At 43.3% G+C, this 17558-nt stretch overlaps 1 protein-coding gene across 1 annotated transcript in view; it reads left to right on the forward strand.

Annotated features, from left to right (window-relative positions):
* LOC118394137 (neural-cadherin-like) overlaps positions 1-17558 on the forward strand; it is a 192308-nt gene that overhangs the window by 138698 nt on the left and 36052 nt on the right. Inside the window, exon 22 of the mRNA XM_052462059.1 lies at positions 11651-11928. Coding sequence (XP_052318019.1) covers positions 11651-11928 — 278 coding nt within the window. The remainder of the gene's footprint in view (positions 1-11650; positions 11929-17558) is intronic.

Below are 17558 nucleotides of genomic sequence, written 5' to 3' on the forward strand. Positions count from 1 at the left end.
CAAGGCTGCAGGCCCAGACGGCATCCCCAGCCGCGCCCTCAGAGCATGCGCAGACCAGCTGGCCGGTGTGTTTACGGACATATTCAATCAATCCCTATACCAGTCTGCTGTTCCCACATGCTTCAAGAGGGCCACCATTGTTCCTGTTCCCAAGAAAGCTAAGGTAACTGAGCTAAATGACTACCGCCCCGTAGCACTCACTTCCGTCATCATGAAGTGCTTTGAGAGACTAGTCAAGGACCATATCACCTCCACCCTACCTGACACCCTAGACCCACTCCAATTTGCTTACCGCCCAAATAGGTCCACAGATGATGCAATCTCAACCACACTGCACACTGCCCTAACCCATCTGGACAAGAGGAATACCTATGTGAGAATGCTGTTCATCGACTACAGCTCGGCATTCAACACCATAGTACCCTCCAAGGTCGTCATCAAGCTCGAGACCCTGGGTCTTGACCCCGTCCTGTGCAACTAGATACTCGACTTCCTGACGGGCCGCCCCCAGGTGGTGAGGGTAGGCAACAACATCTCCACCCCGCTAATCCTCAACACTGGGGCCCCACAAGGGTGCGTTCTGAGCCCTCTCCTGTACTCCCTGTTCACCCACGACTGCGTGGCCACGCACGCCTCCAACTCAATCATCAAGTTTGCGGACGACACAACAGTGGTAGGCTTGATTACCAACAACGACGAGACGGCCTACAGGGAGGAGGTAAGGGCCCTCGGAGTGTGGTGTCAGGAAAATAACCTCATACTCAACGTCAACAAAACTAAGGAGATGATTGTGGACTTCAGGAAACAGCAGAGGGAACACCCCCCTATCCACATCGATGGAACGGTAGTGGAGAGGGTAGTAAGTTTTAAGTTCCTTGGCATACACATCACAGACAAACTGAATTGGTCCACTCACACAGACAGCATCGTGAAGAAATTCGGCTTGTCACCAACAGCACTCACAAACTTCTACAGATGCACAATCGAGAGCATCCTGGCGGGCTGTATCACCGCCTGGTACGGCAACTGCTCCGCCCACAAGCGTAAGGCTCTCCAGAGGGTAGTGAGGTCTGCACAACGCATCACCGGGGGCAAACTACCTGCCCTCCAGGACACCTACACCACCCGATGTTACAGGAAGGCCATAAAGATCATCAAGGACAACAACCACCCGAGCCACTGCCTGTTCACCCCGCTATCATCCAGAAGGCGAGGTCAGTACAGGTGCATCAAAGCTGGGACCGAGAGACTGAAAAACAGCTTCTATCTCAAGGCCATCAGACTCTTAAACAGCCACCACTAACATTGAGTGGCTGCTGCCAACACACTGACACTGACTCAACTCCAGCCACTTTAATAATGGGAATTGATGGGAAATGATGTAAAATATGTCACTAGCCACTTTAAACAATGCTACCTAATATAATGTTACATACCCTACATTATTCATCTAATATGCATACTTATATACTGTACTCTATATCATCTACTGCATCCTTATGTAATACATGTATCACTAGCCACTTTAACTATGCCACTTTGTTTACATACTCATCTCATATGTATATACTGTACTCGATACCATCTACTGTATCTTGCCTATGCTGCTCTGTACCATCACTCATTCATATATATTTATGTACATATTCTTTATCCCCTTACACTGTGTATAAGACAGTAGTTTTGGAATTGTTAGTTAGATTACTTGTTGGTTATTACTGCATTGTCGGAACTAGAAGCACAAGCATTTCGCTACACTCGCATTAACATCTGCTAACCATGTGTATGTGACAAATAACATTTGATTTGATTTGATTTGAGCTAATCATGTAAATGTAATTAACTAGAAAGTCGGGCACCACGCAAGAGTGTTTATAGAGCTGTTATCTTCCGAATAAACTCTTAACCTCTTGCTCCTACCTGACACGCAGGCGTCCCATCTAGACATCTGGAAATGCAAATGCGCTACGCTAAATGCTAATAGCACTCGTTAAAACTCAAACGTTCATTAAAATACACATGCAGGGTACTGAATTAAAGCTACACTCGTTGTGAATCCAGGCAACAAGTCAGATTTTTAAAATGCTTTTCGGCGAAAGCAAGTGAAGCTATTATCTGATAGCATGTAACACCCCAAAAGACCCGCAGGGGACGTAAACAAAATAATTAGCATAGTCGGCTCTACACAAAACGCACAAATAAAATATAAAACATTCATTACCTTTGACCATCTTCTTTGTTGGCACTCCTAGATGTCCCATAAACATCACTATTGGGTCTTTTTTTTCTCGATTAAATCGGTCCATATATAGCCTAGATATCAATCTATGAAGACTGTGATCAACGAAAAAAATAGCGTTTTATAACATAACGTCATTTTTTTAAATTAAAAAAGTCGAAGATAAACTTTCACAAAACACTTCGAAATACTTTAGGTATTAGTAAACATTAATAAGCGATCAAATTGATCATGAGGCGATGTATATTCTATAGCTGTACGTCTGGAAATAATGTCCGGGTAAATCTCAACCAAAATATCCGGTCGGAGACCGGAAGAACTGCGCTGCCTTGTGTCTGTTTGACCAAGAAACAAATCGTAGGCAAATGACAAGACTGTTGACATCGTGTGGAAGCTGTAGGTATTGCAACCTCGGCCCCATTTAATGTGGATCACGTTTAACAATGGTTTGAAGTGGCGCATGGATATATTTTCCCATTTTCAGTGATCAGATTTTCCTGCACTTTTCGATGAAACGCATGTTCTGTTATAGTCACAGCCGTGATTTAACCAGTTTTATAAACGTCTGAGTGTTTTCTATCCACACATACTAATCATATGCATATACTATATTCCTGGCATGAGTAGCAGGGCGCTGAAATGTTGCGCGGTTTTTAACAGAATGTTTCGAAAAAGTAGGGGGTAGGAGTAACAGGTTAAAGACCTAGTAATATTTTACATAAATAGCGGTCAATATTAATCGTCACCTTATTTCAGTCTCATCTGAAAAATGTAAATTCCTGGTTATCTTCACGAACCATGGCTAACAAGTTGAATCAGCAATACAAAATTGGTTTTAATTATTTATTTACTAAATACCTAACTAATCACACAGCATTACATATACACAGAATGCAAATTATGTCATACAGAAAACGTCCCTGGTGGACAGAGCCAACATGACGGCTGGTTACACAAAGGAAAGGGGGTTGGGTTTGAGTGAAAGAGCGGGAAGACTGAGGAACAAAGGGAGAAGCCATGCTATCGTAAATACAGTATCTTATGCATTCTAAATTACCACCCATTTGAAAAACGAAAATGCAATAAATATTTACTTTGGTAGTTTGGTCGTAGATGCTAGCCGTGTTGGCCAACAGAGATCTTCCTGTCCTCAGAAGAATGTCTCTGGTGGTAAATTGTATACGTTGTAGTATCGTCATTGTGTGTTAGACTGGATACGTCGTCCGTCCTTTCCTAGCCCACGTTTACAGCGGCCGCTGCTAACTCCACGGCTAGGAGGTATCACTTCTGGAGTGAATAAGAGTTCAAAGTTCATACCATTCACAACCAAAGCTCACGCTGAGGTTGGATTAGTTCTGTAGTTGACATGTTAGTCCCTTTTAACATATGGACCGTCGTCCTATCGTCCTCGGAACAGGAGGTTACATTTTCATCAAGGGCTTAAGTAGTGGAGGGAGAGAAGGGTGTGTTTCATAGTTTATAACCCATGTCTCTTCACAGGGCGGGCCACTGATTGAGCAGAGCTCTAACCTTATGAAAACCCAATTCTCTCATTTGGAAGCTAAAATTACATGTTGTATTTTCACAAATAGTTTCATATTCAAACATTTAAATTGCACAATAATTCCATGTGAATCTGATAACTAGAATGTGTAGACTTTCCCAGATACAGTTTGTGTTGTCCTGTCATCAGTCATAATGTCTCAGATGACAACCGAACTGACATCATATTCATTAAGTACCAGCGCATATTTTCAACTGGTTCTATTACAGAAAAATGGTTCCTTTCCCCCCACTGTTTGATGTTCCCAGCCTCTCTATGTTTAACAAAGGCTATTCAAGAGTCCTTCAGTAGAGTTAAGAGAGAGAGGGGAGAAAGGTATTTATGGGGGGTTCATAAACCTTACCCACAGGCCAACTTCATGACAATGCTGTATAATATATTATGAGAACTTGTATAATGCTGTATAATGCATTATGCATATGATATTCATAGAAAGTGTTACCACATTTATTGTATTTTAAAGCTGCGATATGTAACTTTTTGGGTGACTCGACCAAATTCAAATGTGAGTTAGAGATCTGTCATTCTCATTGAAAGCAAGCCTAAGAATCTGTTCTGTTTTTTCATCTTTTACTTTCGTTTTTGTACACCAGCACCAAACAGCTGAAAATACAATTTATTTGGGAATTTAAAAAATATTTCACAGCGGCTTGAATGTTACAATGATTCTCTAGACTTGCTTGTTTTGTCACATAAACTGAAATTAGAACTATTAGAAATGTTTGCTACCATGAAATGGTGGCGGTAGCCGAGTGGTTAGAGTGTTGGGGCAGTAACCAAAAGGTTGCTAGATCAAATCCCAAGCTGACAAATCTGTTGTTCTGCCCCTGAACAAGGCAGTTAATCCACTGTTCCTCGGCCAACATTGTCAATAAGAATTTGTTCTTAACTGACTTGCCTAATTAAATTAAGGTTAAATAAATAAAATACATTTCTGCGTATTCCACCTTTAAATGGTTGGTAGCATAAACATAACCACATGTTTTGTTTGCATTAGTATATACATCAAAAGTCCCAATGCAACGTTACACTTCACTTTTCTATTTGTATTACATAAAACCGATTAGAATGTAGAAGTGATGTCGGAAAATGTTTTTCCGGGTTGTGATGTAATATCGAGGACGGATGTTTGTACTTATTAGGTAACCAGATCGTCACTATAACTAAGTTACTTGACCACACTGTGTTGTTACATTGGTGAGTAAAAACGTATGCTTCCTACATTTTTAACCATTGGATTTGGGCTTTGTTGGTTGCAGAGCAGGTGCTGCAGTGTATTGATGTTTAGAGGGATGTGTTTGTGACTGAAGGTTGTTTTAATCTAGACTCCATTCTGTTCTGGTCCCCAGTTTGACCAGTGACAGTGACCTTGTGAGACAGCATTTTATTTCGTCAAGCAATGACATGATCAGCTTACCATCAGAGGACATAATAGACATTTGTTTCACGTCAGACCAGCAACAACCAAACGGCTGTACTGGACATGCTGCTAAGTACTGCTAATGAGCATGATGATTTTAGGTCTAGTGTGTAATTATGGTTTGTTTCTATGACTGACTGTATCATTAAATGGGTGTTCAGCTGGTCTTCTCTAAGAACGTAGCCATTAAGCACCCTCCTCGTCTGATTGGCTTACCTAAAGACGAGAGATATATTTGTTTATTTATTTATTTTCCCTTATGTACTTTAACTATTTGCACATCATTACATCACTGCATATAGACATAATATGTTATTTTAAATGTCTTTATTCTTTTGGAATTTTTGTAACTGTAATGTATTGTTTATTGTTTATTTCAAATTTGTTGACTATCTATTTTGCTTGCTTTGGCAATGTAAAAAAAAAATCCTATGCCAATATGAGCATCTTCCCCAATATTTGGAACTAAGGACTGATCACCCCAATCCACAAACGTGTAGATGTCAGAGTCTAGGTGATGTGGGTAAGGCGGAGTCAGGCACAGAATATAGAGATGAGTAATAATAGTAACTTTACTCAAAAATAATCTTCCAACAAGGAGAACGAAAATCCAGAATCACATAAACGAGACAACTGACAACAATAAACACGCACAAAACCACGATGGCTCCAGAGGTTTAAACAGGGAAATAATTCAAACGTAATGGGAACCAGGTGTGTACAATACAGACAAAACAAAAGGAAAAAGAAATGTAGATCGGTGGAGGCTAGAAAGCCGATGACGTCGAACGCCAAACGCCGCCCGAACAAGGAGAGGCACCAACTTCGGCAGAAGTCGTGACAGTAGACAGATTTGACCCTAATAACTACCGTGGGATATGCGTCATCAGCAACCTTGGGAAAATCCTCTGCATTATCATTAACAGCAGGCTCGTATATTTCCTCAGTGAAAACAATGTACTGAGCAAATGTCAAATTGGCTTTTTACCAAATTATCATACAACAGACCATGTATTCACCATGTACACCCTAATTGACAAACAAACAAACCAAAACAAAGGCAAAGTCTTCTCATGCTTTGTGGATTTAAAAAAGACTTCGACTTAATTTGGCATGAGGGTCTGCTATACAAATTGATAGAAAGTGGTGTTGAGGGAAAAACATACAATGTTATAACATCCATGTACACAAACAACAAGAGTGAGGTTAAAATTGGCAAAAAACACACACATTTCCCACAGGGCCGTGGAGTGAGACAGGGATATAGCTTAAGCCCCACCCTCTTCGACATATAAATTGGCGAGGGCGCTAGAACAGTCTGCAGCACCCGGCCTCACCTTACTAGAATCTGAAATCAAATGTCTAGTGTTTGCCGATGATCTGGTGCTTCTATCTCCAACAAAGTAAGACCAAAGTAATGGTGTTCCAAAAAAAGGTCCAGTCGCCAGGACCACAAATTCCACCTAGACACCTTTGCCCAAGAGCACACATAAAACTATACATACCTTGGCCTTAACAACAGTGCCACAGCTAACTTCCACAAACGAACGCCCTGAGAGACAAGGCAAGAAGGGCCTTCTATGCCATCAAATGGAAGATAACATTTGACATACCAATTAGGATCTGGCTAAAAATCAGTTATAGAACCCATTGCCCTTTATGGTTGTGAGGCCTGGGGTCCACTCACCAACCAGTAATTCACAACATGGGACAAACACCAAAGTTAAACTCCGCATGCAGAATTCTGCAAAAATATCCTCTGTGTACAATGTAAAACACCAAATAATGCATGCACAGTAGAATTAGGCCAATACCCGCTAATGATCAAAATCCAGGCAAAAGCTGTTAAATTCTACAACCACCTAAAAGGAAGCGATTCCCTAACCTTCCATAACAAAGTCATCCCCTACAGAGAGATGAACCTGGAGAAGAGTCCCCTAAACAAGCTGGTCCTGGGGCTCTGTTCACAAACACAAACAGACCCAACAGAGCCCCAGGACAGCAACACAATTAGACCCAACCAAATCATGAGGAAACAAAAAGATAATTACTTGACACATTGGAAAGAATTAACAAAAATACTGAACAAACTAGAATGCTATTTGGCCCTAAACAGAGAGTACACAGTGGCAGAATACCTGACTACTGTGACTGACCCAAACTTAAGGAAAGCTTTGACTATGTACAGACTCAGTGAGCATAGCCTTGCTATTGAGAATGGCATACAGACAGACAGACAGACAGACAGACAGACAGACAGACAGACAGACAGACAGACAGACAGACAGACAGACAGACAGACAGACAGACAGACAAACAGACAGACATGCCTCAGATCCACATAGGCGTTCCCCAATAGCGTGTTCGCTCTGTCTGTGCGTCGCCTCTTTCTGTTATTCCTCCCATCTCTTATTCAACTGTAATTCAGACGAAATGTCCTCAGGTGCTACCTCTCCAGTCCTTGGACTCAAATCCAATATGGTTAGCAAAACGTTTGTCGGTTTAAAAACAAACAAATTAGCCTCAGGTCCAACCTGAAGAATTTATCTTCCTCCTTGTCCTCCCTCCTGCCTTCTGAGCAAAGATGTCCCCGTTTTTAGCATATTCTTTGTAGGCCTACAAGTCCCTAGGGTGCCCTTTAATGTTTTCTCCACAGACTCTGCCCCAGGGATGCATGGGTATTGTAGTTGAAGCCCCATGGGTGCCTCAAACTGTGTTTAGATAAAGCTGACAGTACAGTCATGCACAAAGCACAAAGAGCATTCACATTGCCATCCCTTCCCAGAGGTCATTTTGTCTTAGATGAAATATCTCTTCTGCCTGTATAGGGATTCTGGGTGTGCAGTCCCATGGTTAGTATTTGTCATTGGGCACACACCCATACACCCACATACGCCATGTTTCTCTGGTGAGCTATATGTTTGTCTTTCTAAACTAGTGGATTGGGAGATTGTCCATATCAGAAGTGTTTAATAAAGAGCTTGTGAATTTTTTCAGCTTTTTGTTAAAAATCGCGCAAAATGTAAACGTCCTGCTACTCATGCCAGGAATATAGTATATGCATATGATAAGTATGTGTGGATAGAAAACACTCTGAAGTTTCTAAAACTGGTTAAATCATGTCTGTGACTATAACGGAATGTGTGTAGCAGGCAAAACCCCAAGGAAAACTGTTCACCAAAAAAGAAAAAAATATCCCTCCGCCAAATTCTCTATATTGTCTAAGGCAAGGGACAATAGATAGCGCCCAGTTTACAATTCCTACAGCTTCCACACGATGTCGCCAGTCTTGGCAATTGGGTTGAAGTTAATCCTTGGTGAAATGAAGAATAGGCACTTCCTGTCATCGGGTACACCGGAGGAAGTTATGAAAGAGAGAATATCAACCATGATTTCAAGACCTGCTGCTATTGAATACAGATCGCCCCGTGATCAATTTGATCGATTATTAACGTTTACTAATACCTAAAGTTGGATTACAAAAGTAGTTTGAAGTGTTTTGTCAAAGTTTATAGGCAACTTTTTTAATTTAAAAAAATTACGTTGCGTTTTGGAAAGCTGTTTTTTCCTGGATCAGACGGGCTTCATAATTGGACATTTTGGGTATACATGGACGGATTTAATCGAAAAAAAGACCTAATTGTGATGTTTATGGGATATATAGGAGTGCCAACAAAGAAGCTTGTCAAAGGTAATGAATGTTTTATATTTTATTTATGCGTTTTGTGTAGCGCCGGCTACGCTAATTATTTTGTTTACATCCCCTTCAGGTATTTTGGGTGGTTGCATGCTATCAGATAATAGCTTCTCATGCTTTCGCCGAAAAGCATTTTAAAAATCTGACATGTTGGCTAGATTCACAACGAGTGTAGCTTTAACCTCTTGCTCCTACCTGACACGCAGGCGTCCCATCTAGACATCTGGAAATGCAAATGCGCTACGCTAAATGCTAATAGTACTAGTTAAAACTCAAACGTTCATTAAAATACACATGCAGGCTATTGAATTAAAGGTACACTCGTTGTGAATCCAGGCAACAAGTCAGATTTTTAAAATGCTTTTCGGCGAAAGCATGAGAAGCTATTATCTGATAGCATGTAACACCCCAAAAGACCCGCAGGGGACGTAAACAAAATAATTAGCATAGTCGTCGCTACACAAACCGCACAAATAAAATATAAAACATTCATTACCTTTGACCATCTTCTTTGTTGTCACTCCTAGATGTCCCATAATCACTATTGGGTCTTTTTTTTAAATTAAATCGGTCCATATATAGCCTAGATATCGATCTATGAAGACGCGTCTTATAACGTAACGTCATTTTTTTCAATTAAAAAAGTTGACGATAAACTTTCACAAAACACTTCGAAATACTTTTGTAATGCAACTTTAGGTATTAGTACACGTTAACCTCTCAGCTAAGAAATGCAAAGCACCTTTTCAGGCAGTCACCGCACAGCAATGGGGCATAGGAGGTGCACATGCACGGTAAAGGGGCGCCAGAGCCATACGTTACATTTAAAAGGTCAAAGAGCATGAGTGGACAGGTGGGAAGGGGAAGGTAGCAGTGGAGATGAGAAAGGGAGTCGGGGATGTCTTTTGATACACATCATGAAGTTTCCCCTTGGGCTCTCACTCTACCCATGTTCCTTTATGTGCTCTCATTGTGTGCGGGATTGGTAGAGATAAACACATCCACATTCTGACATTCTCTTTTAATGTTCACACACAAGCGCACACGGGTGTATCCTCAGAGGAACTCGACCTCACTTGCCGCTCTTCCTTTCCAAACACTTCCACTCAAACACAGATGGCACAATACTCTCAGCCACTGATAAAATTGTACCAGCCTAGACACGTTCATCTGCATAGAAACAACAGTTCAATTGGACATGTGAAGGTGGTTGAACATTTTCAAAGACATCAACTCAATTTTCATGACATGCCGTCTCCTAACCTAAGGCAGTGGAGCTCTGTTCTTCCCAATTAAACTCTGGCACAAACAATACAGTATACGTACTGTGCATACGTGACATATGCCTGAAAACCATGTATTTGTCTGCCCTGGTAGTGTCTGTGGTCACAGTGGAGAGGTAGGGGGATGTTACTGTGCTTGTGTGGGAGGAGGAGGGGAAGGAAGGGGGTGTCTCCCGATTGCTGGTAAGCCAGACAGAGTGGAAGTCGGGAGGGGGTTAGATGGGAAGTGGTGGATGAGTGTGGCCCCTCTAAGTGAAATGTGCCGTGGTACTGCGGCACTGAAAACCACAGATTATTTTTTTGACGGCTGAGGGGTTGTGGGAGAATGTCATTAATCACCCATCCACGGATCGTTCCTCAACCCCCCCACTCCCCTCTCCTCACTCCTCACTCCCCGCTTTCCCCTCACCACTGTCACTATGCCGGGATCTAGCCTGCAACGAGAGCGAGAGAGAGACAGAGAGAGAGAGAGAGCGAGCTATTTAATTCCATTTTCACTCTAGGACTCTAGGACCTCGTCATGATCCCTATCCAACTCTGCATACATATACTCAACCTGGGAACAATCCTGTCACAGTCTCTCCCCAGTTCATTCTGCCTGAATGCAATGTGGCCCACTTGAGCTGTGAATAAACGGTGTTGAAAGGGTATACGACGAATGTATGTAAACAGGTCATGGTGAACAGACGCTGGGAGGGCCAAGCGGTTTTGTGTGGGTTTGCATGTGTATATTCGTGTGTGTGTGTGAGCATGTGTATTTATGCAAGTGTGTGCGTGTGAGAGAGCGAAGGAGTGTTTGTTTGAGAGATGAATTCATACACTCTCTAATCTAATCGGATGGCTGTAGAGGTGTTTGCATGTATGAGTGTGTGCACGTCTTCTCGTGAGAGTTGGGATCGCACAACCCAAATGCTTATGTCCAGGATGAAAAAAAGATGGCTAAAACAACAGGCATTATGTGCTTTCGAAAGGCTTAGGATAAACCCTGGTGGTAATTAAGACTGTTCCGCATTGACTCTTCCATGGCTGTCCCTTGATTACCTTTTAGCCTTATACTTTGTTGTTCGTCTGTCTCCTTTCGCCTCCTATTTCTGTCTTAATCCTCCTAATTTAATTCTCCCTTGATCCTCTCTCTTTCCCTTCATTCCTCTCCGTCTCTCTCTCTCTCTCTCTCTCTCTCTCTCTCTCTCTCTCTCTCTCTCTCTCTCTCTCTCTCTCTCTCTCACGCTCTCTCTCTCTCTCTCACGCTCTCTCTCTCGCTCTCTCTCACGCTCTCTCTCTCTCTCTCTCACACGCTCTCTCTCTCTCGCACGCTCTCTCTCTCTCTCTCTCTCTCTCTCTCTCTCTCTCTCTCTCTCTCTCTCTCTCTCTCTCTCGCACGCTCTCTCTCTCTCTCTCTCTCTCTCTCTCTCGCTCTCTCTCTCTCTCTCTCCCTTTGTGTCCACAGCTGCAATCGTTCCTGCAAGTGAACGTCAGCCAGGTACATGTGGATGAGTGTGCCAACACAGACTGTGGCGGCAGCGGCGGCTGCTCCAACGTGCTGAGTGTCAGCGATACGCCCACTGTGGTGGATTCTGGGAGCATGTCACTGGTGTCGGTGACGGTGGAGTCCACAGCAGTATGCAGCTGCTCCGGGAGAGAGCATGTCCACAAGATTTGCTCCTCCTATCCCAGAAACCCTTGCTTCAACGGGGGCATCTGTGTCGACACTCCGAGCGGGTACAGGTGAGAAAGAAGTCATACCACCTGCAGTGAAATGTTCACACAGGTTTAGGAGTTTAATTGTGTTTACAGTTGTGTACGGGTGAGTGGAGGTGTCAAAAGCAGCAAATAGGCTTTGGCAGCCTGACCTTTTAGCAGTCACCAGGGTGGGGGGAGGGGAGGGAGAGGCTCAGATCTGTTGTTTCACTGTTGAGGTAGTGATGGTTGCCTGGAGTCGGCAATGCTTTAAAAATGAGAGTCAGGGCTATGTGTGGAAGAGGAATCAATAAGTCAACTAATACTTCAAATCTCGCTAGAGGGACGAAACTCTTTGAAAGTGTTTGCCCAAAAAAAACAGGCAAGTGGAGCCGTGTGCGCTCGCTTGTTCGCTAGCTCGCTCACACAAATGCCATGCTGGTGCTGAATGATAGATCAAGTGAAGTTTTCAAAAGGATCCAAGCCCCCCCTTTGTGAGTCTAATCACTTCACCTCCAAGACTTCTCACAAATATGAGGTACACCGCTTATAGCCTTTTTCTCCAATTATCCAAAACCAACACTGAGTAAATACACCTAAACAGAGAGAATGGGACTAACAGTCCATTTTACAAGGGGGCTGAGGGGGGTTAATGGTGAGGAGGAGAGAGTGCAGCAAAGTCATTTGGTACCGGGTTGGGGGGTGAGGGGTCAGGTTAGACATCCAGAAAACTTAGTAGAGGCTGTTTAAATAACCTTGTTAGCCACGCCTGATTATTCTGCTTCATCTCTAATTGGACAGAGTTAACCATGTCCACTGGTCTCACCTCTCTCTCTCTCTCTCTCTCTCTCTCTCTCTCTCTCTCTCTCTCTCTCTCGCCGGCCAGGCCTTTGATGTCTTTCCGACCTGGGCTCAGCTCACTGCTTTAATCCCAGCGGTGGTTGTTTAGGAGAGAGGCTTTAGCTTCAAGAGTGAGCTCTGCGTTCTACAGTACAGCAGCCATATGTCTGGCGCCTCTTGTACCTCTCTCCCCCGGTGCCTCTCTGTTTTTTGGATCCCTGTTGGTCGTCCTGAGTGAATTTCCTCGTTGTGCTCTGAATGCCTGAGCGAGCTCAACGTCAAGCTAAATACTTCTGGGATCGTGTTGAGGAGGAAGGCTAAATGCCCCCGGTGATGTGGGGGGAATTTGATTTAATCTAATGATCTTTGTGATTAAAAATGCAAAGGAAATGAACACATCAAAAATGCCAACCTGGCCGCTACACCAGAGGAGGTATTTAAAAGGGAATGATGCATGTTTTATCATGGGTCTGTGTATGTTTTTGTTAGGGTGTTAGCAATGTGGAAGTGCACTTAAATAACAGTACACCAACAATTTAATGAGAGATCGAGATAATTAAAAAAAAACATATACATATATATATATATATATATATATATATATATATATATATATATATATATATATATATATATATATATATATATATATATATTTCATCTCTGAGAATTCATGTAACATTTTGTTTTCTGATGCAATTATGCGTCAACCAGATTGTACAGTGGAGACTGAGGTATAATACGAAGTGGAGATTACGTCCGACCGTTATTTTCAAGTTAATCTACTCACATTCGCACATACGCCGATCCATAGGCCGTCTCAATCCGGGTTGCATCCGGTTTATACGGACCAACATTACATGGGAGCAGCACGAGCAGCGATGATGTCATCCAAAAACATGGCAGACATTGGTTGAATTTTATAAATGATATATCTTTGGCTGTGAGTGATGACATTTTTTTTGTTGCCTCAGTGACAATTCATTGAATAATTCAATGGATGTTTTGTGCACAAAGCTCATTACTAAAGTGTCTGATTAGGAATTTTCTAGTCTGACCTCTCTAGGTGGTTGTGTATGGAAATGGTTTTTCTGGGCATGGTGTCAGTTAAACTGCAGTACCGAAGCAAAAACTGTAGGAGCAGTCAAAACCTGCTTCTAGACCAGAAACCTGGCCCCTTGGTGGAGAGACACAAACCACTACACGGCTGTGTGTATGGTCTAAACTCTGTGAGCAGAATCAGACTCACCACATTTTACTAAGACACTGCTCTGGTGAGATGTTCCTCCTGTGGATTTCACTTGTGCAGACATACGATCCCACAGACGGAAAACACAGCCACAGATGATACTTCAGTTGGCGCACGCTGACAAACCTATAACGTTAGTCTCCAGAGAGAGAGAGAGAGAGAGAGAGAGAGAGAGAGAGAGAGAGAGAGAGAGAGAGAGAGAGAGAGAGAGAGAGAGAGAGAGAGAGAGAGAGAGAGAGAGAGAGAGAGACACAAACACACACATCAAAAGTCCCTCGTTTGAAATCCACTGACATTATTAGTTCATATTCAGAGGTAATCTGCCGCTGCTTTGGTGTTCATGTCTAGAAAGGAGGTGTATATGGATGTTCCTGAAAGAATTTGAACATATGCCCAAATGCTCTTACTGGAATTGTCCATCCAGATTCCCTTTGAAACACGAAAGGAGGGGAAAGTTAATTTTGTTCTCTGCCGTTTAATTGAAAGAAGAAAGTAAACCCAGGATTTGTGTCTAGTTGGACGTGCGAAGCGTGTAATGTGCCTCGCCATTGGTCCGTACCAGAATGATTTATGCAGCCAACCTAGAGTTAATCCCAGCTCTCTCTCTGTTGCAGACACATTGGGTTTTTACAGCTGAGCTAACATTGCCAGTTTGGCCCAAACCCAGGATAAAGTTGTTGATGTGTCAGATCATAAGAGCCTCCCTGTTGATGACAAGTTGTCCTTGTAGAACTCACATCCTTCGGCTTACGCTATAACTGAAAAGTCAAGAACATTAAAAGCTGTAAAGCATTTTGAGTCTGTGAATGTAGCGAACAATTAACATGTTAATAGAAATTCCTCACATTATACGTATTCAAGTCTGACATTTCTGCGATTATTGTTTCCACTAGAGAATCATTTTACTGAATAGGACAGAGGTCAATGTCTTCCTCTGCAGGCTTGGGTGTGTGAAACCATTCAAAGATGAATGCAAGCCTGGTAATAGATAAGAGACAGAGGCAGTGGACGGTTGCTGTGCAGAGCAGAGTTTATCACTCGGCTTTGAGCGCACAGATGTAGAACCGCATAAAATACGTAGAGATCCGCAGCGACACAGCGCAGAGATTTAAGATTTAAGAAACAACATGTAGATACCAGGATTAATAGTGGGATTTGAAAATGGAGGGCAGGGGAGATTACTTGGTCCCTTTCAAACGCTAACAAATAACATCCCCGTGTGCTAGCAAAGAACAGGAAATGAGCAAAGAAAAAAAAGCTCAAGTACAGTAAGAGGATTGGGCTGAAATCATGCTCCTGATTTCTCTGATGGGATAAATGAGTGAGATGAATTGTTTCCAAATGGAGAGATAAAGTAGGACAAGTTTCCAGTGTATTGTCTTCAACCCCCTTATCTTTACATCTCCTCCTCTCTCCCTACAGTATTATCTCTCTCTACAGTATTATCTCTCCTGCTCCCCATCTCCCTCTTTCTTTTCCATAAGTGATCCCTCCTTTGTACGTTACTGTCTGTCACTCTGGGAGATATGTTCATGTCTTTGATGGTTCGATGGTCTGATGGAGTAATACTAGGCTTGTTTTCTGCTTGGGGCCTAGTCACACTAAGCTGTGACCATGTGCGTACACTCCCTCCCATCCCATGTGTGAGTGGTTAGGTAGAGGCACGCCTCCTGGCCGTAACCACACCCAGATATCACTGGTATCAACTCCCTGCCTCTCCACAATGAGATGGCCTTGTAGTGTGACTATAGGATCCTGTTTGGTAAAACCGGAGCCTACAGGACCTTCATCAGATCCAGTGCTCCTATGCACAACTTCCTTCCATTTCTCTGCGTCATGGTCGGGATACCATGTTATTAAGTAACAGGACAGTCTGACATGCGTGCTGATCAAATCAAATCAAATATATTTATATAGCCCTTCGTACATCAGCTGATATCTCAAAGTGCTGTACAGAAGCCCAGCCTAAAACCCCAAACAGCAAGCAATGCAGGTGTTGACACACGTTGGCTAGGAAAAACTCCCTAGAAAGGCCAAAACCTAGGAAGAAACCTAGAGAGGGACCAGGCTATGAGGGGTGGCCAGTCCTCTTCTGGCTGTGCCGGGTGGAGATTATAACAGAACATGGCCAAGATGTTCAAATGTTCATAAATTACCAGCATGGTCAAATAATAGGTCTGGGACAGGTAGCACGTCCGGTGAACAGGTCAGGATTCCATAGCCGCAGGCAGACCAGTTGAAAATGGAGCAGCAGCACGGCCAGGTGGACTGGGGACAGCAAGGAGTCATCATGCCAGGTAGTCCTGAGGCATGGTCCTACGGCTCAGGTCCTCCGAGAGAGAAAAATAATGAGAGAAAGAGAGAATTAGAGAGAGCATACTTAAAATTCACACAGAACACCGGATAAGAAAGGAGAAGTACTCCAGATATAACAAACTGACCCTAGCCCCCCGACACATAAACTACTGCAGCATAAATACTGGAGGCTGAGACGTGAGGGGTCAGAAGACACTGTGGCCCCATCCGATAATACCCTCGGACAGGGCCAAACAGGAAAGATATAACCCCACCCACTTTTCCAAAGCACAGCCCCCACACCACTAGAGGGAAATATTCAACCACCAACTTACCATCCTGAGACCAGGCCGAGTATAGCCCACAAAGATCTCCGCCACGGCACAACCCAAGGGGGGGGGCGCCAACCCAGACAGGAAGATCACATCAGTGACTCAACCCACTCAAGTGACGCACCCCTCCTAGGGACAGCATGAAAGAGCACCAGTGACTCAGTGACTCAGCCCCTGTAATAAGGTTAGAGGCAGAGAATCCCAGTGGAAAGAGGGGAACCGGCCATGCAGAGACAGCAAGGGCGGTTCGTTGCTCCAGAGCCTTTCCGTTCACCTTCACACTCCTGGGCCAGACTACACTCAATCATATGACCCACTGAAGAGATGAGTCTTCAGTAAAGACTTAAAGGTTGAGACCGAGTTTGCGTCTCTCACATGGGTAGGCAGACCGACCATTCCATAAAAATGGAGCTCTATAGGAGAAAGCCCTGCCTCCAGCTGTTTGCTTAGAAATTCTAGGGACAATTAGGAGGCCTGCGTCTTGTGACCGTAGCGTATGTGTAGGTATGTACGGCAGGACCAAATCAGAGAGATAGGTAGGAGCAAGCCCATGTAATGCTCTGTAGGTTAGCAGTAAAACCTTGAAATCAGCCCTCGCCATGACAGGAAGCCAGTGTAGGGAGGCTAGCACTGGAGTAATATGATCAAATTTTGGGGTTCTAGTCAGGATTCTAGCAGCCGTATTTAGCACTAACTGAAGTTTATTTAGTGCTTTATCCGGGTAGCCGGAAAGTAGAGCATTGCAGTCGTCTAACCTAGAAGTAACAAAAGCATGGATACATTCTTCTGCATCATTTTGGACAGAAAGTTTCTGATTTTTGCAATGTTACGTAGATGGAAAAAAGCTGTCCTTGAAACAGTCTTGATATGTTCGTCAAACGAGAGATCAGGGTCCAGAGTAACGCCGAGGTCCTTCACAGTTGTATTTCAGACAACTGTACAACCATTAAGAGTAATTGTCC

This window comes from Oncorhynchus keta, chromosome 14 (genome assembly GCF_023373465.1).
Source record: "Oncorhynchus keta strain PuntledgeMale-10-30-2019 chromosome 14, Oket_V2, whole genome shotgun sequence".
NCBI lineage: Eukaryota > Metazoa > Chordata > Actinopteri > Salmoniformes > Salmonidae > Oncorhynchus > Oncorhynchus keta.